This window comes from Achroia grisella, unplaced genomic scaffold, assembly GCF_030625045.1.
Source record: "Achroia grisella isolate CSIRO2021 unplaced genomic scaffold, CSIRO_AGI_Agris_v1 utg976, whole genome shotgun sequence".
NCBI classification, from domain to species: Eukaryota; Metazoa; Arthropoda; class Insecta; order Lepidoptera; family Pyralidae; genus Achroia; species Achroia grisella.
Window position 1 is genome coordinate 806,653 of NW_026713078.1, and position 27,611 is coordinate 834,263.

At 36.7% G+C, this 27,611-nt stretch overlaps 1 protein-coding gene across 1 annotated transcript in view; it reads right to left on the reverse strand.

The window, feature by feature from the left end:
* Positions 1 to 440: 440 nt before the first annotated feature.
* LOC131854349 (dual specificity testis-specific protein kinase 1) overlaps positions 441 to 27,611 on the reverse strand; it is a 106,053-nt gene continuing 78,882 nt past the window's right edge. Inside the window, exons 2-9 of the mRNA XM_059205458.1 lie at positions 14,961 to 15,082; positions 8,309 to 8,510; positions 7,535 to 7,620; positions 6,321 to 6,450; positions 5,866 to 5,991; positions 4,500 to 4,615; positions 3,818 to 3,912; positions 441 to 2,610 (exon numbers count right to left, since the gene is read on the reverse strand). Coding sequence (XP_059061441.1) covers positions 1,214 to 2,610; positions 3,818 to 3,912; positions 4,500 to 4,615; positions 5,866 to 5,991; positions 6,321 to 6,450; positions 7,535 to 7,620; positions 8,309 to 8,510; positions 14,961 to 15,082 — 2,274 coding nt within the window. The 3' untranslated portion in view covers positions 441 to 1,213. The remainder of the gene's footprint in view (positions 2,611 to 3,817; positions 3,913 to 4,499; positions 4,616 to 5,865; positions 5,992 to 6,320; positions 6,451 to 7,534; positions 7,621 to 8,308; positions 8,511 to 14,960; positions 15,083 to 27,611) is intronic.

Here is a 27,611-nt window from a genome sequence, read left to right on the forward strand (position 1 = left end):
ACAGTTCTTTCCGAATATACAATGACGATGCTAATCAAAAAAAAAAAGAATAATCGAAACGTGATATATATGAATTGTCTTACAATTACATTTAAACTAGAATCGACTAAAAGGCCTTATATTTACTGAGGCCATTATTGAGGACTTGTCAGTCACATTGACTATAACAAACATAAATGAATTATAACATTTATAGGTGTTCATGCTACCTTACTCTTTAAAACAAATTTCTAAGATGTACTTCTTTATATTTATATATATATGAAGTCGCATCCGCTGTCTGTTCGACTATTCAACGGATTTTAATGCAGTTTTTAGCGATAGATAGTGATTCAAGAGGAAGGTTTATATGTATAAAACATGTACACCCATTATAATGAAATCGATTTTAGGTTAATGAACTTAATAAAAGGTACAAATAAAAATTGTTAACCGTCTTAATTTTTTTATATATGTATATATAATGATCGATGTAGTATATCTTTTATATTTTGGACCACATTCTTTGCAGAAAATTATTCGATTTTATGTCACTGGGTATTTTATTAGTAGATATATAATAGAGCATAACTGTTCTCGTTATGTATGTTGGTCCTTCGAGCCGGACACTACTTTTGATTTAATGTTATATACAAAATGTAGGTTACTTTTAACAATGACTATATGACATATATTTTCATAATACGAATAGAAATCTATTTTAAAGACAAGGAACGCATCATTTCAGTAAATTCTATCCGACAATTGCTTACTGTTACTCAGTCATGTATCATGAACATAATTATAATAATAATATTGATCACACTTTTGTGTATTGTCGTGTACTCGATTCGAGACTACTACTGGTTTAGTAGCGAGTTTTAATTGATCATAAATAATTTAAAAATAGTTGACAGGATTGCCAACCGTCTAGGTATACATAAGTTGATGATTTTATAGTACTTAGATATAACGCTTCGTTTGATTTGTCTTTAAAACCTCACCATGTAGTGTACATGAAATCGAAACTGACCGAGCCTCTATATGACCGTACACTGCAGAGTGGGGCTTTCAGTCTATTTACAATATCAAGTTATTGCTCCGTATCTGTACACATATAATTATATAACACTATGGAAGTCACCGATCACTCGAATTTTGACACAAACTGTTTAGGTCAAGGACAGCGGACGATCGACAGGGAACGCCGCAATCGTTAAAACTTGGCACATCGCTATGACTTCTTATCGAACAGCGGAAGCTTGGACTTGACCGCGCCCTCGCATATCATGAGTCTCTGCTGCGCCGGACACTTGCGGCAGGCGTCGTCCGGCAGCAGCTCGAGGCGGCCGCCCGCGCCGCGGTGCTTCACGTCCACCAGGTACTCCTTCTCGCTCCGCTCGCCCTCCTTGCCCTTGAACTGCAGCATCTCCACCTTGCTGCCGAGCGCGCTCATCTTGAACCGCGAGTGTCCATTGGCGGTGCGCTCGCACGTGAAGTCGGCGCCCTTGCGCTCGAAGTACTCGACGATCTTGGAGATCTGCGCGGAGCGCACGTGGCGCGGCACGCGGTCGTCGCAGTAGAGGCTGTCGGAGCCGGCGAGCGAGGCGACGTCCTCCGAGCTGTCCGTGTAGACGCTGGGCGGCCGCAGCCGGCGCGCCAGCGCGTCCGCGTCCAGCGCGTCCGGCGGCCCGCAGCAGCAGCGCGTCAGCACGTGGTACTCGCGCGCCGCCTCGCCCTCCGCCTGCAGCTTGCCGCACAGGAACGGCGACGCGTCCTCGCGCGGCTCCTCCAGGTCGTCGAGGCTGCGCAGCGAGCTCACCGTGGTGGTGGACAGCGCCGAGTCGTCCAGCACGGCGGGCCGCCGGCGCGGCTGCCCGTGCACGCCGCGCTCGTACAGCGCCACGCAGTCCGCGCACACGCGCACGCGCCCGCGCTCCGGCTCCGGCTCCGAGCCGTCCGGCGAGCGCGCCGGCTCGTCGAACTCGTCGTCCAGCGAGCGGTCCGAGGCGGCGTCGCGCCACCAGCGGCAGCGCTGGCAGCCCATCAGCGAGCACGGGCACATCGCGCCGTAGAAGCACTCGGCGCCCGGGTGCTGCGGGCAGAAGTCCTCGTTGGCGACCGAGAAGATGCCGCTCTCGCAGGAGCCGCGGCGGCGCAGCTCCTGGCTGGAGGCGCCGCGGCGCAGGCCGGGCGGCGGCGGCGGCGGCGGCGGCTCGGCGCGCTCCAGGCTGCCGCGCCGGCTCAGGCCGGGCGACGACGGCAGCGAGGCGCAGCGCGGCTCGTCGTCGGACAGCCCCAGCTCGGGCTCGCGCGGCCGCAGCAGCGGCGACGGCAGCTCCAGGCAGGAGGAGAAGGGCTGCGCGCGCGAGTGCGGGTGCGGCTCGAGGATCTTCTTGACGCCGCGGAACGAGTGCAGCGGGCGGCGCGCGGCGTGCGGCGCGGCGTGCGCGTCCCGCAGCAGCATGACGTGCGCGAGGCGGTGCAGCCGCGCCAGCCGCGCCGGCGGCTCGGGCCCCGCGCCCAGCGCCCACGCCGACCGGTGCGCGCCCCCCGCGCCCGCCCCGCCCGCCGCGCCGCCCCCGCCCGCCGACACCCACTCCAGCTCCGACAGCGAGCGCCGGTGCTGCACTGCAACACGCCAAGCAACCTTCACTCACCGGTCGCTATCACGTGTACGTCGCAGTAGCGTTTCAGGCGACCATAGGCTACGGTAACTGTTCATCAGATACTTCAAACCAGAACCGGACCTAACACTGATCCTTGCGAAACACCCATTTTAATGTTACATATTTCAGATTTCGTCGTCGCCGTCAATATTTACATAATGGAATAGTCCATAATGTATCTTATCTACAGAACATAGGCTCCGTAGATAAGATTTAATTACTTAAAGTGATTATCTGTAACACGTGTTCGAGCTTATGCAAAATCGTTATGAAATATCTTTGAAAGACAACAAAAAACTCTATCTAAAGTCTATCTAGTCATTTCTCACAGGAATTGAATGATTAATTAGGGTTATGTTGTTTTATGTTAAATCATACTGGCACTTTGACTGCAGATAATTTGGAAGTTGCGGAGCAAGTCCTTCAGGAAATCATGTAATAGTACAAAGAAGCTTAATATTTTTAAAAATGAATTACGACACATTATTATTCACTAAATTCATTCAAAGTTTTATAATAAAATGCTTAGACCTGTAGTACTGCGACCTACAAAGCTCGCTACCTAGACCCGTCAGGGACAAGAATTAAAGGATATTCTTAGGAGCGATGGTTTTTATCTCCTCAGGATAGAGTGTATTCTTTCCATAGGAAATATTTCGGTTATACATGGACTACAACTTAATACTGGTCAACATATATATATCCCTGTAATGTTGTAGGGAATGAGCATTCAGCACTGCTTATCCTAAAGTAAAGGATTTTTCCTATTTAGGGAGCAGGGTTTCACCTTATATCTTAGGGTTAAAATGTAACATTGGACTGTTAGAAGATAAGATCAATATATTTATGTACATTTTGTCAGTTTACTATCATCTGTAAAGCCGAATTTACACTCAGCCCGAGTGGGCAGGGAAGTGAGCGCGAGAGTGTAAAAACGTTACTTCCCATGCCATTGGCGCTGCCACTCGCGCTACCCGGCGCTCCCTCGATTGTCGATTTTTCGTGCGCGAGTAGCAGCGTGTGTACATTCAGCCCTCTCGCTCAGTTACCTTGAGAGTGGCAGGGGAAGCGGCTGAACGTAAACGTAGCATAATACACATCGTCTCACCCGACAACATGGTATTATTGCCCCGCAATACTTATCAATAAAAAAATAGTGTGGTACTAACGTGGGTCCCGGTCGGCGGGCGCGCGGGCCCGCGGCCGCCACGCGGACAGTCCGGGGCACGAGCGCGGGCCCGACGACTCCGCCTCGCGACTCTCGCTGCACGCACCGACAAACAAACAAACCGTACATTAATACACCAACACAACTTTAATTTCATTTCATTGCATACCTACGACAGTTCATTGAATAATAATAATAAACTAGGTTCGTTGCCGTCATACGTTGTTTATTTTTAAAAACCTTTTAGAATTTTTTTGAGCGGTATGGAGTTCCAGATGTGGACTTTTTTAAAATTTTAATCTCGATCGATTAAGCCGCTTCGGAGGAGTTACGAGGAGCGCAAATCTGATCTCTATGATCGCTGTGCGTTCACTCCAGTATATAGATTCAATTGAGAAGAACTGGCAAGAAACTCGACTGAATCTCATTTTTTAAAGCTTTTTTATTTACATTACATTTACATAAAAAGTATAAAAGTAAGTTTATTGTACAAAAAACCGTTACAAAATAGACTTAACGAAGTTTCTATACCTTGTAGGTATATATACTGCAAGTAGTTCCTAAATATTATTTAATATACAAATCGCATATATATATATCTAGATAAAAGCAATGACTCAAATAAGGTTTCGGATGATCATAATTACCATACGCGAAATAAACAAAACAGTTGTCAAATGTACCTTTCATAAGAGTTGTTGGGGGTGTGGCATCCCCAGGCGGCATCGTCGAGGCCCTCCTTCACCTCGGCTAGCTTGCTCACTATTTCCGGGAATAGTGGCCGCGCCTTAGGCTCGTACTGTGGACATTTATTTATTTATAACATATAGCTCTTTATAGCACCAGATAAATTACAGGGATCAAAATTAACAGAGAAATAGGGTACAAATCGTTTATACTATCTCTTTCAGACAGCCTTGTAAGACGTTTAGTGTTTTATTACAAAGCCTTATAGCTTCTTTTCGGCTGCGTCATATATAGGATAATAAATATGCGAAATGAACACTCTGTATAATTTTGGTAATGTTTTAAACAGGTTACTATAAGCCTGCACTTTAAAAATAACACCAAATGATCTAATTGCCTTTAATTCTACATATAGTAAGGGAGGAAGTGAATTGTTAGTAATGTGGATTAATAACCCTATCACTATCCCATGGAACCAAAACATTAACCTTAGCCGTAAGTATGTTGTCATAGCACTTAGATTGCGTTCAGGACACATTCCATCAAACAGATTTGGATTTCTCATGAAAAGAGTAGACTCCCCTAATTGTCAAACTTGTGGTGGTATTGATGATGTTCAACATCTGTTGATGGAATGCGTCAAGAACAACACTGAAAGGCAAATCTTACTAAAAAAAATAAATTTAAACAAAATTAATTTAGGAATATTTCAGAGTATTTTATCAGAACCTACATCAAAAGAATCGGTATTAATTTATAAATTTGTAGATAAAAGTAGGTAAGATTTGTTTTTATAGTAATTTAAAGTTTAGATGTTATGTAATTGATTAAGAAGACAACACGAAGCTAACATGCTCACAGCTGTGCTAATCTCCTAAATAAATAAAGAGAAAAAAAAACCCATCTCTAGCAATACACCATGTCAGGTTGACCTGCACATGGATCTTCCTGGAATCCAGATCCAGAATTTTAGTGTCTGACGGGTGGTACAGTTGTGAAACTCAGCAGCTTGTATTAATCTGAACAATTCCTCAGAACACTCACCGTGATATATGCGGTAAAAAATGCACAGATGTGCTATATCTCGTCGAAAAGACAATGGGTCGATTCCGTCATAAAGACGTTGATTACCAATGTTTTTTTATGCATACAAGCATACGGCCCATTTGATGGTAAATGGTTACCGTAGTCTAGGGACGCCTGAAACACCAGGGGTGTCACGTGCGCGTTGCCGACCATCAAAAAATCTTAATATAGCCCTCTTGAAAAACCTGGCTGATGAAAATGATTCTGTTTGCTGTGTTCTGCATGCGGTACAACTACAAGATCATCGCTAGTGCGCATAAGCCGCAGTGCACTCACAATGCAGCAGTTGAACGCCAGCCGAAGGAAGTCAGGCACGGTGGTCTCGTCGCACAGTTCCACGAACGCCATGTAGTTGAGGCCGAAGTTGTCCGTGCGAGGCAGCACGTCCGGGTCGGCGTCCACCTTCAAATAACACAAAACTCGTTAACAATATTAAGACCGCGTGGAATTTAACTTTATTTTTCTAAAATAAAGGTAGCCTAAGTTACTCCTAAGTTACAAACACTCATACTCTTGAATACAAATGTTTATGCCGTGCGAGGAATCGAACCCGCGACCGTTGGAAGTAAGGCTGTGTTAAACCGCTAGACCACCGAGGGCGTCACAACGTGTTAAAACCTGTTAAACATTAATTATTGCTGATAATTTTCATCTCGTACAGAGAGAAGTAAGGGACATGCAGCCTTAACGCTGTATACTCGGGGTGTCTGTGAAAGATAGTGTGTACTCACCCTGGCGATGAGTTGGCACAGTATGATCCCATACGAGAATATATCTGAGTGGTGGTCGTACCATCGACCCCGGAGACATTCCGGCGACATCCACCACGGCGACCCCACGCTTGGTAGACGGTATCCGTTGCTGTAAAAACAATTTTTTAATGTCAATACAATATTAAACAAGATGGCGAACCTACATACAAAACCGCAGGCCCAACTAGTAAATAAATAAATGTATATAGGATCACCATCTTATTTAACATTGTATTAAATCATTACATTAAAAAAAAGTCGTTCTCGCTGTCTGTCCGTCCCTATGTATGCTTAATCTTTAAAACTACGCAACGGATTTTGATGCGTTCTCTTAATGGATAGAGGTACTCAAGAGGAAGTTTTATATATATAATACGTACACCCGTGCGAAACCGGGGCGGGTAGAGACGAGTAGAGTAGCGGGTAATACGTACTACCTACTACTAGTACGAGAGCTAGTAGTAGGTAGTACGTATACCTTATATATCAGAATTACACATAGGCTATATTTTAAAAGATAAATGTCATGTAAGTAAGAGACAAACTGTGAAATGAATGAAGAAATGTAAGTAAGATAAGCAGACGAACTTGCGATCAGCTAGTAAGTTATAAAAATGGTTCAACAACTTTTTAAAGAGCACCACGCAAATTTCTTGTTCGTTCTTCTTGTGATGAGGTAGCTTTCCGAATGAGCGGTAGATTAAAAAAATAAGTATGACTAGTACAAAGTAGCATAAATTTCAGTTTATTTGAATAAAGAAATTTCTATTATATTCTATTAATCCTCTGTATGGATGCTATGGTTACTTATAATATTTTTTTGTAGAGAAAAAAAATATTATTATTATATTTATTTATTTTATTTATTCTTTAATGCACAAAAAAAACTTGTACAAAGGCGAGCTTAATGCCATATGGCATTCTCCACCAGCTAACCTTTAGGTATACAGAAAGCGTTGTGGGGCAGTTATGTCAAAAACAAACACAAAGTTACTAATAAATATTATATAATACATATGAAATGCAAATAAATATATACAAATAATAATATATATAGTATACCTGATATTATATAATGTCATACATTAATGTTAAATATATATAATACTAATACAATGCAATACAGTTATAACTCATTTTTCAGAAGAAAATTAAATAATTTATTCTTAAAAATGGGCTTATATTATACTTACACGGGATGAGGTATTTTCGCTGCCAAACCGAAGTCCGCCACGATGGCCGTGTAGTTATCTTCACTATGTTTTCTTAATAATACATTCTGAAACATAAAACATAGAAAATCAATACATGGAATTTTGGCCACAGATAGTATGTGTATTAATATTATACTGTGAACATTGTGACGTCATTTAGGAATCTAATAGTACTGCTGCAATTCATAAGCTGCTATGAGAGATCGCTATTTAACGATAAAGCCACCCAAATAAAAAAATAATTATTTTCCAAAAAATAAAATAATAAAATGTTAGGGATGGACAACCATTATCAATTAGGGTATGAAAAATATATGGTAGCCGATACTCAGACCTACTACAACTACAATTATACTCATGAATATAAATGTTTGTGCCATGCTAGGATCATGCTAGGAATCGAACCCGCGACAATCTGAGGTAAAGCCGTGTGCTAGACCGCTAAACCAGCGAGATCGTCAAATTTTGTATGAACTTATTCCGCCGACTATATTTGTATGTACCGTTGTCCTCATAGCAATTTGGACAGCATTTCGCATGTGACACCCCTGGTCTCTCAGGCGTCCATTGGCCACGATAACTCTTTACTATCAGATGGGCCGTATGCTTGCTTGTTTGGTACCATCGTAATATTAAAAAATGATTTATTTCGTGAGTTCATAGACTACAGTAACCGTTTACATGACCATCGTAATATAAAAAAAATATTTCATTCGTGAAAAGACGCATGAATACCGCAGTAAGGTCCAGTACCTTAGCAGTAAGGTCTCTATGGAAGACTCCAAGCGAGTGCAGGTACTTCATGCCGGCGGCGACATCGGACGCCAGCGAGATCCGTAGTGACTGAGGCAGGGGGTCCGGCGGGCAGCCCAGTATAATCTGCTCCAGGGAACCACCTTCCATGTACTCCGTGAGTGCATGCAACTGGCCCTCGTGCACGCACACGCCCATGAACCTGAAATATTAAAGTAAGAGATGCTTACTATTATTATGTTTATGGTTTTTTGTAATTTAAAAGATATTTTCCTCACAGAATGGTGGACCCGCCTGCGCTAACGGTTTACGATGGCGGGACACCAGTGGAGGTTGATTATTATTATTTACCACAAAGGGGAACTGACCTAACACCCTTTACGCAAAAACGATTCCTATTTTAAACTAACTGCCACTTCGTCCGCGTATTTTTTTTTATTTATATAAAATAATCATAACATTAGCTATCTAGATAGATATGTAAAGTCATCTCTGAAATCTCTGAAACGGACGGGGCGATTTTGAAGTCCCATCAAAATCGACTCAGCCGTTTCAGAGATTAGCAAGCACAAACAGCCAACCAAATTTTAAATTATAGTTTAAAGTACTTTACTGATTCATATGCATTTAGTAAATAGTTGTTAATTAGAAATCACAAAGTACAATTATATTTATTTGTATAGACGAACTGGAATTCAAAGTTTTACAATTATATATGTCTAAATACAGTTTGCGCTCAATGAAAATGCATTAAATCTTGCAATATTATTAGACTGTATTCTGCCACATCCCTCCTGAAGGCACAATAGGTTTCGTTTATCAGAATCGAGCCAGTAGCTCTTAGGAAGGTTGTAGGCACCGTGCCAGAGTTGCAAGTGGCGATATGTTGTTTTATCGGTTCACCTCGTACAAATTAGTTGACTGCTGATCATAAAGTACCAGACCCAATATCACAATAATCTCTATTTATTTATTAAAACTTTAATACACAAATATAGATGCACTAGCTGACCCGTGCATCTTCGCCTGCATCCCACTTACTTGACATTTAAAATTATATTTCGTTCAATATACATATCTTTTCAAACTAGCCTTGTGATAACACAAGTAATATATATACAGTATACAATATAACACAAATAATATACAGTAATATAGCTTATATATCGAAATAATTCGATATATAAACTATATTACTGTACTTTTTTATCAAAATACGTTCAGTAGTTTTTGCGTGAAAGAGTAACAAACATCCATTCAAACTCACAAGCTTTTGCGTTTATAATATTAGTAACATATGGCGGATTTAAGACCTTGAGGTATCTTTACATAGTACAAAACATATTCATCCCCCCTATCTCTTCGCTTGCATCTTTCAAATTACGCATTGGATTTAATGCAGTTTTCAGTACTAGATAGAGTGATTCAAAAGGAAGATGTATATATATAATACATCTGAATTATAGTATAGAAAGCCGAGAAATTAAAAGAATTGTCATTCGTGCAAAGTCGGGACGGGTCGCTAGTAATGTAATAAATTGCACAGTAAAAAAAAATTTGACTTATAAATTATAATATAATGGCACGAGACTATATAATAATTTTATATGGATTATGATTATGTGACTAAATAAAAAATATGAGTATTTTATCATTATTAAGTTAATAAAACAACACTGTTTTTACTATTATTACATAAAAAAAAAATACTCGACCGTTATTAAAAAATATTTAAATCGGAGTGACGTACTTCATTAAAGTGACCGATGAAAGACGAGCGCATGCAACTGAAATGTTTTTTACTCTGTACTATGATGCTGAATAAATGATGATGATGATGATGATGATGATGATTATTATTATTATTATTATTATTTCCGCAGTTTCACAATATACATATATCGGTTATTTTATAGTGATCACAAGGACGGGCTTATATCACCAAGTCACATGCTTACACAATTGTATTTTTAAATATTGTTTACGGGACTGTTTAAAAATTTGCTAACTATTGAACACGTATCTAATACAGTGGATTTCTGTAGTTCAATGTAGCTGAATTTCCTTAAATGCAGTTGATGTAATGAAGAATGCAATGATTTTGGAATCACTTCAGTGATGATATAATAATACGGATAATTACAACAATTATTATTATTATTCTTTATTTTTTTCTCAGCTTTATTATTATTATTATTAAATGCGAATGGTGAGATGGATGTGTGGTGTACAAGAATAGACACGATAAAGAATAGAATACAGGAAGTATGAAAGTGGTGCCGGTGTCGGAGAGGTTAAAGAGTACATGTCTGTCATGCTATGTGTTGTGGTGGGGTTCTTTAGTGTTGAGATGTTATGTGAGATGATATGTTTACTAATAAATAATATGTACGTTTGCAGCAGAAGAATTGTATTGTCTTTTAATATTTTTATTTAATGTTTCTTACAGCAATGTCAATGTTCTTAACTTAACTAATTTCTTACAGTATTTGACAACAACTATTATTAAACCGTAATCGGTGAGGAGGCCGTATATACACCTAACACTATGGGCATGCAATGCGTAGGAATAAAGATTTTAAGGAAGGTTGTACATATGAATATGGATATAGTTATAAGGGTAGAGGAAGACCGAAAAAGAGATGGATGGACTGTGTGAAACATGATATGGTAAGAAAGGGAGAAAATAACGAGATGACTGCTAATAGGGATGAATGGAAGAGAAAAACATATTACGACGACCCCAAATAAATAGGATATTGAAGAAGCAGATGATGATGATGGAGTGACGTAATTCTTGAATGACCCATTACACGCATACAACATGTACCGTTAGGTACTCGTTATTTTGTTTTCAGACTATTATAAGGAATGACGTCAATGAATCATATGTCGCGTCTCCATTCACTCGTTCAACTTAACTGAACAACGGCAGTTTATATTAAACTAACCTTTGGTAACTAGTAAATAAGAAATATGATTCGATCTGCGTGAGTCATACATTTTTAATTATAATTGAATATGGACAGTGTGTGAAATCAATGAAATTACTGTTTGAAGGATATATGTATATAATAATATAAATAACTCGCAAGAAAATTCACACAGCGCCATCTACTCCCTAGTTAATTGCTTGAGTTATATTGACTAGATAACAGTTAGAAATACTTGAATATTTTTTTAAAATTCATACATAATGTACATATAAAACAATCATACCGATACGAACAATCTTGTACATGAATACAAATATTTGCACCGTGCGTGGAATCTGAGGAATCGAAGTCACGACCATCGAATGTATGGCGATGTAATAAACCGCTAGACAAGGTAGGTAATTGATTACCGCCACCCATGAGCATACGACAATTTGGTAGTGCGTGGCAAAAAAAATCTAGAAAACCGCACTGTGGAGGACTGCCTTCACCAGATGATCAGGGTGGTATTTTAATTTCTGGCGGGTGGTACGGTCGTAAAACGTTAAATAATTTACAGGATTTCAAACTTAAAACATTATTCTTATAACATGGGTTGTGATTATAAAAACTATTGCTATCTACGCAACATCAAGCAGATATTAATATAAATATTTCTTATCTTGCCGATTTATAGACACGTCATGTATAAGGAATCTCGAATAAAGGACTTAAATATATGAAGTGATTCATTTCCAGGAAAATAAATACTGTACTGATCTTTAACTCCATCTGTAAATATTTGCAGGGTTTTAGGGTCTTCGGAACTCCCTAAATGGTCCAACGGTACGTGCGAGAATATGTTTACACATTTTGTAACTGTATCTACAAATTGAAAAGAAAATGCAAATATACAATTTAAACAGTAAATAAATAATGTACAAAAATGCACTTTACATTGACGTGTCAAGGCGCTATGAGTTTGTAATTGAACTTTAACAATTTGTTAAAGCAAAAAGTTTATAGTCTAGCGAATTCCCTGAGATCGTCCTACTATTCAGGAACCTATTAAAATATTCACACAAAATTTCATGCAAATCGGTCCAGTTTAGGAATAGTTAGGCTATAAACACGTACTAACAGAAGAATTATATTAAGCCGCGAGTAACAGCTAGTGTTTTATAATGTAACTATACACCGTTTTAAACGGGTATTTATAGTACCAGACCTAACCACATCACTTACAATCATCATTATTAAGAACTTTCTACATGGAACACGATGTCATTAGCACTTTAAAAGAAATAAGAACAACTAACTGCAGACAACAACTACGTTCATTTGTATGTATGCTCTTTAAAAAAAATCACCCACATGGAGACTCCCGCTCGCCCAGCGGGTATATAAAATACTTATAAAAAAAGACGTTACTTCAGTATCATCTCTATTCTATACTAAGATGGAATAGAATGAACAATTGTTTTAATTAAACAGTTATTTTTTATAGTCAAAATATAATATTCGATTCACTTTAAGATAGCTACAGCAATGCCTATACAAAAATAAATAGTTTGGGAATCCGCAACAAATGCACCATTGTAATATAAAGACTAAATGGGAGATAAGGACATGACAGGGAGTCATTGTTGCATTTCGCAATTTCGTAATACAATTTGCTAATTGCGTAAAATGATAGGAAGAACATATTATAGAGACGTCGCTGGGAACGGAACACAAAGGCGTGCGACGGAGCGAAACCGCGGATGTGAAGATTACGGAAATTGTATAACAACAGTGGAGGTGACATACGATTTACATGGGTTTACTGAAAAAAAAAAACCAACTAATAAAAGAATTAACTAAACATGACTATGTGGTTAATTCATGTGCGGTCGAAGTGGGAACGAGAGGTATACCAGCGAATTTCTCTACAATTTTCTAAAAGATCTTGGGCTGTCTAAATCTGCAGTAAGTTCTGTACTAAACCGAACGTAGAAGCTGCACTAGCAGTCTCATACGAAATTTGATTGGGCACGAAGAGAAACACGCGGTGAAGTTGTGTACTGACGTTCGTCTGCAGAACGGCCTCTTAAGTCCAGGGAACTGCTCGGAGTTTCACTCTCGGCCATACGACGGACCCTTACGGTGAATCCATCGAAGGCTGAGATTTCGTCTCACACCTAAGAGAAATACGAGCGGTGAATGTGAGTGTTGACGTATTTCGGCAAAGCGGCCCCTTAAACCTACACCCGGGTCACAAATCCTGTGAACTGCTCGGTTTTTCCTTCTTTGACACACCCGGCATCTGCACGGTGAATTCAGAAAATGCTATGAAGTTCGTCTAAAACCTACTCTATATTAATTTAAAGTTATACTATTTCTATTTATCACTAGAAGTACTTGCAAAACCCCAACTATAATTTAAAATAAATAGTATAATTTATAATTACGTTAACTTAAGTACATGGCAAACAGTAATTAAGTTTTTTCACGCGCATTGTCCATATTTTGTTGATAATTATAATATTCTCTTCGTAATTAAGTCTTAATAAACCTGATGCACGCGAGACTATTATTGTGTACTTGTATTAGTTACACAATGATAAACCTTGGCATCTGTCTTTAGATGATTATGTTTAGATTAAATATATTAAACATGCAAACGTTGATTATAAATAAATATTAATAACTTTCAAACAATTAACTATAACGCAAGTCGTCGGCTCCGGTGTTGCTAATCATTATCAAGGTAAATAAAATAAGAATATTATTCTTATTTTATTTTTATTCCACACTACAATAAAAATAATGAAATAATATAAGAGGAATTATTATTCCTCCCTTCCTATGAATATATTCCTATTATAAATAATAACTCAGGACGATTAAAACAGCGCCATTTATTAACAAACTAAGCACAGCGTATACGGGCTGATGACTTGGGTAAGCAGTTTATTTGCATGAACAGCATTACGGACAATCACGTTATCACGTGACGCCCGTGATACCATATATGTGTTGCCATTTCGGAAGACTAAGACGTCATGCCTCTTATCCTGCAATTTCACTGCCTAATTTGAATTAGCGTAAAGATTGTTTATGTACCGAATAAATTTATGTACAATTATTTTGGTTCCTGTCATCCCGTGACCAAGGCTAGTGACAACCTAGTCGAAGAGGTCAAGTAGTATATCACTTAGACGTCGAGAGAGGTAAATACCTTTATCTATACATATAAATAAAATTAGAGTATCTATTTGTAATATAGAAATAACCGTTTTTTACTACATGCATATGAATATAAATACATTTCGGTGTATGTACCTATATGTATATAGGTACATACACCAAAATAACATTTTTTACAATTTTTGTCTGTCTGTCTCTTTGTTCCAGCTAATCTCTGAAATGGCTGGACCGATTTTGACGGGATTTTTGTGGCAGGTATCTGATGTAATAAGGAGTAACTTAGGCTACTTCTATTTATGAACAAAATATTTTAGAAAAATAAAGTTGAATTCCACGCGGTACAGTTAGTTTACCATAAAATTATTCGTGTTAAGACTCGGTTAGCAATATAAATAATTTGTACCATACAACCGAAACGCAGCTAAGAAAGGAAACAGCTTAACAGCTGAAATAGGTGAGACTGAGTCGCCTGCGTACAACGCAGGCGACATTTTCCAAGTTTACTTCTGTTTTGACTAATTTTCTAATTTTTATTTAAACTAGCTTACCCCAAAATATTGGGATGTTTGAGCTTGTTCATGAGCTGCACTTCACGGAGCATGTTAGGCCGGTTCGCCCTTTGCTGGTTCATTTTCAGGACCATCACATTGCCCGAAGTCTTGTGTGTCACCTGGAAATAGTAAAAAATAAAAATTAGGAAAAAATATAACTGGCATGGCTATATGTAACTATAATTCATGTAAGTCTAGAGTTGCCAAACATTCTGTTTTCCCAGGACATTTAGGTACTTGTTTTTATAGTGTCCTGGAACGTCCAGAATAGAGCTTAAGCAGCGTCCTGGGTTTTAATTTTTATTTGCACCTTGTAATTTTTAAATTATCAACAAAATATATTTTTTGATAATAAAATATGATTATTTCAATTACTTGAATTTCATTTCACCTATTCTCACTACATATTCATTTAACTATTGCAACTCTAGTACTGCGTCCTGTTTTTAAACTGAATTGTTCTGGTTCAATTTCAAATCCTAGATTTTTATATTTGTGCTTCGCAACCATACTTTAGTTACATATGCAAGGTTTTACATTAATATTTCTTCCCTTCTCTTCTTCAACAACTGTCTGTTCTTCGACTTCTGTCTTTCTTACCGAACTAACAGCATTATATATTCCCGCACAATACAAACATTTTTATTAATCAGTAAATATTTTAGTATTGGTTTCAGTATTTCTTAATATATATCTAACAGTCAAACAAGACAAATAGATTAGTTTGAATCTCTGCTTGTGTTTATGTGGGTAGTCTCGAGTTAATTATCATTAAATATTTATACAGTAGTAAAAGAGTTTCATAGATCACCAAATCTAAAGTTTTCATTGTGCATGATCTACAATTCTTATGATGCTGACAGAAGTTCATTGCAGTGTAATTGAATAGAATCAGCAGAGATTACAGCGTGGGTGGGATGTATCTGCTAAAGTACCTATATGTGACTCGTCTTCATGAGTTGAATTAATTAGATTCCACTGACGTCGTTAGCTCGTCGCGTTTTAATAGACACCCCGTCTGGATTAGTTACGTATCAGTGTTTGTAAGTTTCACTTTAAGGTAAAATCTATCTTAAACTCAGGGGTTAAAGGCTCTATTTACAATACCATGTTGTAAGTTTGCAATTTTTATTTAAATCTAACCAATTTTTGTAGGACAAAATTACAGAATGTGTGAATTAAAAACCGTAATAACCTGTATAATAGATTGGAGATGCCTATATGCATGTTCTCTGCTACTTCTAACTAAAATATACTCGGCGAAATGTGATATGATAAATGAATTGTTTGTACAAAACTAAAACATACGACAATGCTACTAATTAAAAACCATATATATATATTATATGCATTTTTAGAATAAAGTTCTTATTATATTGGCCTATGTTCATTAATTGAAGAGTATAGATTAGAATGTAATATATATATTTATTTAATATAAAGAAAGAAATATAAAGAACAGCTGTGTATTTTTTATCATATGGATGATAATGGAATGTTACACCCGCCTGCGCTAATGGTTTACGCTGACGGGGCACCAGTGGAGTATGATAAGATGAGCATGAATTCACCAAAAATGTATCATGATGATTTCCAGGGGGAGCACGTGGATGTTAAACTTATATAGTACATTGCTGACAATAAGATCATCAATGCACATTACTTACAATCCCCTTTCTTCGCTTATGTGATGGATTATACTTTTTTTTTCCACAATTAATGTGCCTAATAGAACCACGTGGAGAATCTGACATGTTATATTGCTAGCAATGGGGTTATTATAGTCTGTTTTTAATCCCGGGGAGTAAATTGACAGGTGTAAATGTCAAGTTATGTTATCATTTATAGCGGGGTAGTGGTGTACCTGAGGTACCGATTTTTTTTATCGGAAACTTTTATTTTAACATATTAGTTTTAAAGTTTTATGCTGATGTTTAGATAACAGATTTTTAAAATTTTACGTACATATACAGTACTCAACGCACAGTCCAAACCACTGGACGGATCGGGTTGAAATATGGCATGCAGGTAGATGTTATGACGTAGGCATCCGCTAAGGATTTTGATAAATAGGGGATAAATTAACGCGAGCGAAGCCGCGGGCAAAAGCTAGTAACCTATGAAATGGATAATTAATACTAATTTCCGATAATGCCACAACCCTATTTATTTTTTATATTATATTAAAAATGCAATAAGCTGGCAACATCAGTAATGTCAAATTTGTCTCCGGGATTAAAAAACAGACTGTAGACCACATTACTAACTATCCTATCACCCTGCAGTTGTGTATTAAATATATCAAATTAACACTGTGCAGCAGTTTACAGCCTTTAAGATGTGCAACAGATTGAAAAGATAGATACATTATTTAGAACTTAACTCGTAACGTAAGTGGAATTTTCTGTGTACAGTCAGGTTTAGAAGATGTTTGACGGCCTCGGTGGTCTAGTGGTTTAGTACACCGGTTTACTTTCGATGGCGGGTTCGATTCCTCGCACAGTGCAAACATTTGTCTCATGAGTATGATTGTTTGTATCGGTCTGGATGTTTTCTATATACGTATTTACAAAAAAATATATATCACTTGTCTAGTACCCATAACGCAAGTTCTGCTTACCGTGGGACTAGATGGCTGTGTGTTAATTTCGACTATGGTTGATTACGATTAAAAATAGTGCAGGTTCTTCTCCATCTCAAAATACTATGTACTCAAATTTAGTTATAAATGGCTATGATTAATTTGAAAGTTGGCTATGGAATTGATACTTAAATTTTAAAGTTCCCGTATAGTGTTTTGAAGGAATATAATGGAATAGCGCACTCACTTGGTAACGGTTTACTCTAGCAGGGCATGAGCTAGTGGAGAATTATAGAATGAGCACGAAGTCAGGTCAGTCCATCCTGATTAATTCTTAGTGAATTCGTCATTTGCTACCAGGCGAATTCACTAGGAATTAATAATCACGATGGTTTCAGGAGAGAGAGAGAGAGAGAGAGAGACGAGTTGATGTTAAAGTGACATACGAAAAATTTTGTGCGCCTAATACAATGTGCATGACGCCGACTGTACTTAACCAGTAAACAATGTGAGTACTTATGAAGATCTCGTGGAACTAGGCCGAGACGTGTTCCAGACTAGATTGGATTTCTAGATTTCTAGACAACCGTTTCGAGTGCCGGCGGCTATGTTTTGATTTGCTCTCTTTAATGTGTTCCTTTCTATGTCTTGACAATAACGTTGTATGGTTTTCTTGTCAAATAATTCCATTTACATTATATGTCATTTTATAATAATAAAATGTTGTAATAGTCTAAGCTAACGGTATACGCTGGTGGGGCGCTAGTGGCGGATGATGCTAAACTCAGGTCAGTTGGCCAATTGTCGGCAAACCACGACAGTATTCAGGGCGGACCGCGTGGAGGTCGATCTGTAAGAGTGCAGTGTAAACAATAGGCTGCTTTTGTGTATTGCAATCCCTTCCCCCCTATACGTTCTGCTGTCCCTCCGCTGTCTTATATATAAAATTGTTTTGTTATCTGTGACGTCGTGTAATCATTAAATTTTCAAGAAATGAACACATCCGTCAGTCAGAAATATAAATTGACACATTCTTTCAGAACGGCCAGATTCGAATTAACAACCACCGTGATCGTAATCGGGGTACTAACCACTGGGCCACGACGACAAATAAAAACTTTAAATAATATGGAATTACAAAGCAAAAACCAATTTAAAATTATTTAGACATTGTCAGTTCTCGTGCACGGTGACTGGCGTCAATGAACTCAAGTCCAAGGGTGCTTGACAACGTGTAAAGTGCAGACAAGTAAGTAATGATGATTTTAGCACATTAGCGGAATAACACTCAATGTCAATTTACATAGACGAAGTGCGTTATAAAATGTAGGAGAGACGCTATACTGCGATGCAATTCATGTAGAACAACAGAAGAAATTAATAATGTAGAATTAGACGCCGATAATAAATAAAATATTAATCTTAGAGACGGGGGGAGGGGGGAGGAGATTGTTAGTAATTGAGTAATAACCCCATTGCTAGCAATGTACCATGTCAGGTTGACCTCCACGTGGGTACCCCTGGAAACCATTGTGATGAAGTCCTGGCGAATTTGCCAGCTAACTGACCTGACCTCGTGCTCATTTTATTATCCTCTACTGGTGACCCGCCAGCGTAAACTGTCAAGGCAGGGCAGTGCATCCATTAAGCAAAATAAAAAAAATTCTAGAGATGGTTAGTTCGCCATCGCCAAATTTGGTTTCAATACCAAGCTAAATATGGGTATTTCAAGTGTTACTTTACCATGACGTCGACAATAGACAGCGCTTCGGGGTACATGGGAACTGGGAACCTAGCAGACATTACAATTAGTTTTAATGCTGACTCTTTAAGGAAAATAACAAAGACCTCGATTCACAAACAAACAAATTTCTACAAGAAAAAAAGTGGATTAAAAAAAATAATTCAAAATTATTTTTAAACATTCAAATTCAGATGCGATATTTAAATTAGCAAACTGGGCGGTCAAGTGATAAATTTAAGAAATGTTTAACATGTGAATGCATTTTAAACATTTCTTAAATTGATCACTTTGTCTCTTAGTGTATGTAATTCAGTTACATGAGTATTATATCTGGCTATAGGGTATAAAAAGAACCATACCGATTCTCCTTAATCTTCGACGTCGGTTGAAAACACTATTAGCAGTTCCGACGTGTCATTTCAATTCATTTCCCATCACGTCTGCAAATGGGGCGTCATCAATTCTGTTGGCACCCTAAGAAGGGCCGAGATGGGGTAAATTTGTGGGTGGCGAACAAGTGGGGCCGGACCAAGTTGCTATTTGTATTACTTGTCAGTTGCACACGACTTAAGACCGAGGGGCTTCGGCTTGGGGTCTTTAGAAGGATTGCCAACTTCGAAACACACATTTCCGAGATTTCCCGGCATGACATCCGGGGTATTTGTCGCGGTTCATCCTATATATTAAACATACAATTATTTTAATGGTTATTCTTTTGTGAACTTCCACAACAGATTCGCCTAGTGCGGGGTACTAATTTTTGTTATATTCGTAAATTTCAAAATAAATAAATACATAAACATATTATTATAATGTTATATAATAATATGTTTATGTATTTATAATATTCGTAACTGATCCGTGTCTGTGTACATTCAAATTTTTTTTATAAACAATTAGTACTTATAATATATACACAACATTACTAAAATTGTCAATTCTTTGTTTGTTACATGTCAGAAATGACAAAATGTGTGAAACATAAATACTGACTTAAAAAACCACATACATACCACCACATTTTAAGCAATAAATATTCATTTCATTTCATCATAATACGGTGGTAAGATAATAATACACTTTATTATTTTTTTGCAAAATTGTCCGTGCGCCAGTACTCAGCAGTAACATTCTAAGGTGTTTCTAATCAGCTTAACAATTACGGGTTTCACTGATGTATTATCCGTAACATCTAGTTTTGATTTCATTTCAATCGATTAATAAGCCAAAAAGTTTTAACCTATTGTTAATTTTAATCCCGAAGTTTGGGTTATTTTTATTATTTATAGCTACAATACTCTTAAAAAAACACACGAGCTCATGTTAAGAAATCAGAGATGTAGTTTAATAATCAGAAATCTTCCAACTGGCTGTAATCTGGAATAAACTTTCAATCGATAGATTTTCAAGTTGCGGCGCTATGCGCCATCTAATGCCGAAAATGGTATAGCTTTATTAAGATAGCTTAAAATAAATACGGAACCTTATTAATACCTGTCCAAAACGCTCTTCGCAGGTTTTTTATGTAGTTGTTACAATAAATACGCTCTTCTGTTAGTACGTTGGCGTTAGACTCCCACATTTTCGTGAACAAACAAGAATACTGCTTAATTCAATCGCCAAACATTTCTCATTTCGTATGGTACGGTTGGCAGCCTTTACCGCACATTTAGGAAAATTAAAATAATCGTACAAATATAGCATACCTAATTATAATATCCATATACTTACGATTATGATGACAAACAAACCTTGTTACAACCTGTAACAGAGGTATTGAAACTGTGTAAAAAAAATCAACGCTGGCATTCATAGACCGTGCTGAATTGTGACTCTTATTAGTATGTTTCTTGTTTTTATATTATTTTATCTGTGGCTTTTATGTCGTATTAATGTTTGTTTGTATATAATTTTAAGTAAGAGTATATTCATATATATGTAAACTACTAATTAGTTCAAAATTCACATTACATACTTTGTAGTATCGAAAGTTGGCGAAGAGATTTTCAATTTTGATTCAATTCTCTTTTAATTTTTTAAGAATCAATCATGCATGCCCCATTCTATTTAAAATAATATTCATGTAGATCTATCTAAGACACATAATTATAGTCATTACGTCAGTTCGGAATGTATATAGCGCCAATATGAATAGACAAAAACTCCGTTCTTATTTTTTTTAATGAGATTGTGTACATAATTATAATAATACATACAAAAAGCTTATTAATTTATGTTCTATTCAAAATTATATTGTAAAATTAGTGAGTTTAATGTCATTAGACAGTCTCTACCAGCTAACTATTGGGTAGAAACAGAAAGCGTTTGATGGGCAGTTGGGGAAAGAACAAACTTATACTTTTATCTAACATAAGTAAATAAATCTTCAAAATGAATTCGTATAAATATACATACATATTCATTCATTCATTAACTTAAGAGCAACGCTCTTGTCGGTGGAGTTATTGCCACTTTCTACGATCTTCCATCATACTCTTTAAGTCTTGATACGACACGACTCCAATTTTGTCTTTAATCTGTTTGATGTAACTGTGCCTTGGTCTTCCTCTCCCCCTCTTTCCTTCCTCTCCTCAATAATTAGTTTAAAAAAATACATACATATGAAAATAAATATATAGCTATTACAATACTGATTATAATACATATACTACATGATAATAGATATTATACATAAATAAATATCAGTTTATCTTATATACTAAAGTTTTTTGCTGACTGTACGCAGATAACAGTACTACGCCTACGAATGTAGTATTCGGCCGATTCACGACTTAACGAGCCTTTGATACTTCGCTGGACGGGTATTTTACATGGACCACTGCTATTGAAGCTCATCATTTGAGCATTAGTGCATTACGAGACATATACTCAGGATTGAAACAGCAGATGGTGTGCTCAGAGGCTTTTGTCAATCGATGTGTCATTTTAACAGTGATGTTATTGCCCTGTAAATATGCACATATATTTTATATTCTTATTTTAAGTTGCATGCATTGATTACTTAAATGACAAATGTTTATGGTGACAGTTGTTCATGTACGAGATTTTCATTTAATGCTAGATAGATAGATAACTATCTATCTAACAAGTAATCAATGTAAAAAAATTGTCTTTAAAAAAAAGAAATTTTAATGAGTTGGACAGTGTTTCTCAGTTGAATCTGTATAAATTGGATGGTAGGGAAAGAAATATCAATAATACATAGAACTTAACGTTATAGATTATAACCATAATATATAATCATAATCTCAGGACAATTCACACAGCGCCATCTACACCCAAGTTAAGCTAGCTAAAGCTTGTGTTATGGATACTACATATGTGATAGAAATACACAGATTTTGGAAATTTATATAGCATATATTACACATAGAAAACACCCAGACCGATACAATCATACTAATGAATACAAATGTTTGCGCCGTGCGAGGAATCGAACCCGCGACCATCGGAAGTAAGGCATAAACCTATAGACCACTGAGGCTGTCGAAGTTAAGCGGCTAAACTGTCCTAACATGAGTAAATTATTGTTGATTGTATTCTTACCTCATGCGTCTAATATTTTCATAATACGATAACTATATTCATATAATGACATTGGAAAGTGAGCAAATGGCATTCTACATTGCTTTATAATTAAAGCACATGACGTACGAGATAAAAATCTGCAGTGTGTACATAATAGCGATAAATGGGCAACTAATAATATGTAAAGAAACGAAATCATAGCACGCAGTGTTGATCAAAGAAACACAATTTATATGATAATGAGCTCGAATGATATTTGATTGCGATGTTAGTTATACTCATGTGTTTTTTACGTAAAACACTTTCACCGTAAAATATGGGGTTCATATTGCTTTTTTATTATTTAACTTTATCTAAATTCTAAACTAGCCGACGGTCTTTTCGTTTGTTAAAAACCGCATGCCCACCGGTCGGTCACTCACTTGTGCACTTCAATTGAAATAAATCTAGGAGTTAAATAATGTCTACCTCAAATTATTGTATACTAAGAACATATTTAAAAAATAATATATGTAATTAACAATAAAAAAAAATTAGATTTTGCAATGCGGTCTAAAGATTTTTCTATAAGACGTTATAACATGTAGAAAAATCTTCACAAATACATTTCCCCGACGGAGGGACGGCGAGGGGCTGTTTCTTGCTTATTCTTCTCGTGATGAGTCTCCATTCCGAATGAGTGGTAGAAAAAAAAATATGACCATTCAAAAGTTCTTGTATCGAGATTATTTCAATAAAGACTAGCTGTGCCCGCGGCATCATCCTCGTGGAATAGTAATATTGACCAAATAAAAAAAATATATTTAGTTACATTATAACTTAAAAAAAGTTTCATCGTTTTACTTAAACGACGATACTTTCAGGCAACCTTTCATCTTCGCTTTCAACCCATTACAACCTTTATATATGTCTTAACCTTAGTATATGTCCTTTCTCAGGGTCTGTGTACCAATTTTATTTCTATTTCTACCATTTTCTGTTTCTCTACGAACACTGTCACCACTACTACTGATAAACACTAAATCATTACACAAAATCATTACAAAACACTCATCATCTATCACTTCAACTACCACAAATTACAATTATAGCAGAGCAAAACAAAGGACTACAGTGTCTTAATTTTAAAACAAAGGCTTCGCGGCGAGATATTGCATCTTTGTGCATTTTCTACCGCATATATCACGGGGAGTGTTCTGAGGAATTGTTCGGATTAATACCAGCTACTGTATTTCACCACCGTACCATCCGTCAGAAACTGAAATACCATCCTGATCATCTGGATGAATGACGGTCTTCCACAGTACGGTTTTCTAGAAACTTTTTGCCTCGCACAACCACATTGTGGAATCACCTTCCAGCAATGGTATTTCCGAATCGATACGATATTAAAACCTTCAAGAAAAGAGCTTATTCCTTTTTAAAAGGTCGACAACGTACTTGCAATTCGCCTGGTGTTGCGGGTGCTCATGGGCGGCGGTAATCAATTACCATCAGGTGAGCCGCATCCTCGTTTGTCCCCTGTGTTATAAAAAAAAAAACAAAAACTATTACCAACTTCAAGTGTCCAAAATGGATATTACAACCGCGACTATCAAATGTTGATTTCCATAATTGCGCTAGCTGTTATCCGTCGGGGGTAATAAGGGTTCATTTTCACCCGTCTCCAGCTCGGTAATGCTGCGCCAAATAGGGTCAAGAGTGATCCTATCTCCGCTTTCGCACGGCCCAACATCATAGGTTCAAATCAGTAGTTTCCAACCTGTGGTCTACGAACGAAACGATCGAAACGAAACGAAAACGGTCCACACGACAAAATATATGTAAACTAGCTGATCCGCGGTACTTCGTCTGCTGTTATGCAGCATACTTGACATTTATCATTTTATTTCCCCCAATACACATATTATTTTTAGGTATAGTTATGTTTCTTTAAAATTTCAACGAAATTTCATAGAAACATACGTAAATGCTACAAACATAAGTAAATGCTATACCACAATATGATATGATCCAATCAATTATTCGCATGATTTTTTATTTAATTATAAAATGTTTATTTGTAGTAATTTATATACTTAATTTATATTATCAACATTGTGGTCACAGCCATAACAAGGAAATGATCATAAAAAGGTTGGGAACCACTGCTTTAAATGGAATCAAAAAGAGGATTTTAGAAATATATTATGAGCAAAGGGTAATACGTGTAGTGAATACTATATTGATCCAATGGGTATAGAACAGCGGTCGGAAACCGTTGGACAGACACCGGTCATATAGTGGTAAATTTGTACTAATTTTATAAATGGCATACAATTTAAATTGTTTTTTTTTTGCAATGTACCATTAACATAATCTTTTATTGTATTTATAAAATTGTTCCATCTAATCGAAATTCGAAAGCCAAATATGTTCTACTTGGCTTTCGGCTTATACAATTTACGACTAATCCTATGCTCTATTTATTTTATTAAGTATATGCTGTACCCTTGTAGTGATGATAAATAAAAAAAAAAATATATTTTATATCAAATACTTTCAAGATCAGCTATTGGGGGGAAGGAGAATTGTTAGTAAAATGGTTTACTGGCCCCTGTCAGATTGAGCTCCTCGTGATCCTATAGAGAATAATTAGTTTCACGCGGAATCAGTGATTAATGCCTAGTAAACTGGCAACATTGACCTTCATCTTCATCCTATCACCTGGTTCCCCACCCGCGTAAAGTAATATTAAAAAAGATATAGCTATTAAAAATAATATTAGCTATTAAACTGCTGTCTTATTCTTTCAAGTTGTTTTTTTCATTTGTAAAAACGTGACAAAAAAACTCAAACTGTTAGAATTTGTAGACTTAAGTCATGATCAATAGAAGGACATTAGACTTGTCATTGTTTAGTATCGTGACGCGCTAACGTTACATGCTCCATTGTTTCAGTTCATTGTCAGTTACATTCATTTGTGTATTTTTGTATTTTCAACTTCATTACCGGCACTTGCAGACAGTGTTAACAATTTGCCTTTATTATTATTTGATCGTTGCGTATATGCAACTAATTCTTACTTTCTTTATAGAGTACTATATAAATTGCATCTGCTGAATGTAAAAACACCCGCGTGAAATTTATAGCCTGTGTTATTCTAATGTATACGCTACATTATTGCAAAGTTTCATTGAAATCCATTCAGTAGTTTTGCATGAAAGATTAACAAACATGGATCCATACTGACAAACATTTGCGTTTATAAAATTAGTAAGATTGATATAGGATACCACCAAATCATCATACTACGACGACGGCAAACAAGTATACGGTTCATCTGATGGTAAACGATTACCATAGCCTATACACGCGTGAAACATTCCGGGGCCAGTTTGTTTGCAATTCCCATTACATAAAATAGAACAATCTGGGTTATATGTCGTATAATCTGGGGTATATGTATGAGTGATACCATGTCCACGATCTCATGTATCTGATTCTTGCGGTCCAATATTCACGTAATAGTGTGCTCACGTAACTCCGTGTTACATACTACATTTCATCGCATTTCGTTATGTATGTTAACATCAGCTTTAACATATCAAGGAAACAAAAGTTTGGATGATCTTATCTTTTACTCTTTGCACAGTTAGGATCCTTTGAATGTAAGTTTCCGACCTTCTTTGTAATAAAGGAACGAAAATCCTTTTGTGATGTCTAACATTCTAAGTGTGAATGTTTGCCTAGTTCGAAGGTTGTTACTAAATCACAGAATTACTAACAGAATTCAATAAACTTTTACAAATATATTATCTAGATTTGTATATGTATGTGTGTAAATGTATATATATGTTTATATTTATGTATTATTGTAAATGTATAGTATAAATATTATTATATCATTTTTTATGCTTTGATTTTTATTTTTTTTTTGTTATGATTATTTTTGCACCGCCAACAATTTTTCTCTGTACTGCCTATGGTTGACTGGTAGAAAATACCGCATGTTGTTAAGTCCGCCAAATGTACTGTTACTTTTGTACTGTGTGCATTAAAGAAATATAAATAAAAAATAAAAATAAATTAATACATTGGATATTTTTATTTCAGTATCAAAATTTTCATTACCTTTATCAAGACTCCATTTTTTAATTCTGTTATTCCTGTAGTTTTATTGATCTTTATTCCTCTAGTTTAAATCTACCTTGATGTGTCTCCGAACGGTAGATCCCATCCGTGATTCCGCATCCCTTAGGAATCGAAATCAAACCAATCTATCTTTGTCACGTTAAGCAAATACCCCAATTTCCTTTATTTTGTTTTACGGCTAGTTTTTCTCCCGGTCAGAAGGGTTCAAAGGGTTGTCAAATGTTAGAAAGTTTGTCTGTGCGATCGGAACTCCCAATTCACAGGTTATTCAATAGTTTGCTAAACTGATATCCGCAATGCGTTGTAAAGTGATTTTCGTAACCCATACACATTATATGTATTTGACTTTTCTAAAGTTATGGCAGGATCATCGAGCCTGGATTGTTGAATTGGAAAATTTATTCTTTAATAAAAAGTTCTATTAGATATATTAGATCGTGACTAATATTTTGAATTGATAGTACCGATTTAATGGTATGGTAGTAACATATAGCACTGAAATGAAAACTCACGTTTCGTCAGGTGGCTAAACGGATTTTTTCTGTATCAATAACGTAAAAAAATATCTGAATTCAAATGTCATTTTAGTATTTCCTGGTAAATTGCTGTCTCTTATATATTTTCTCTTAATATTACAGAA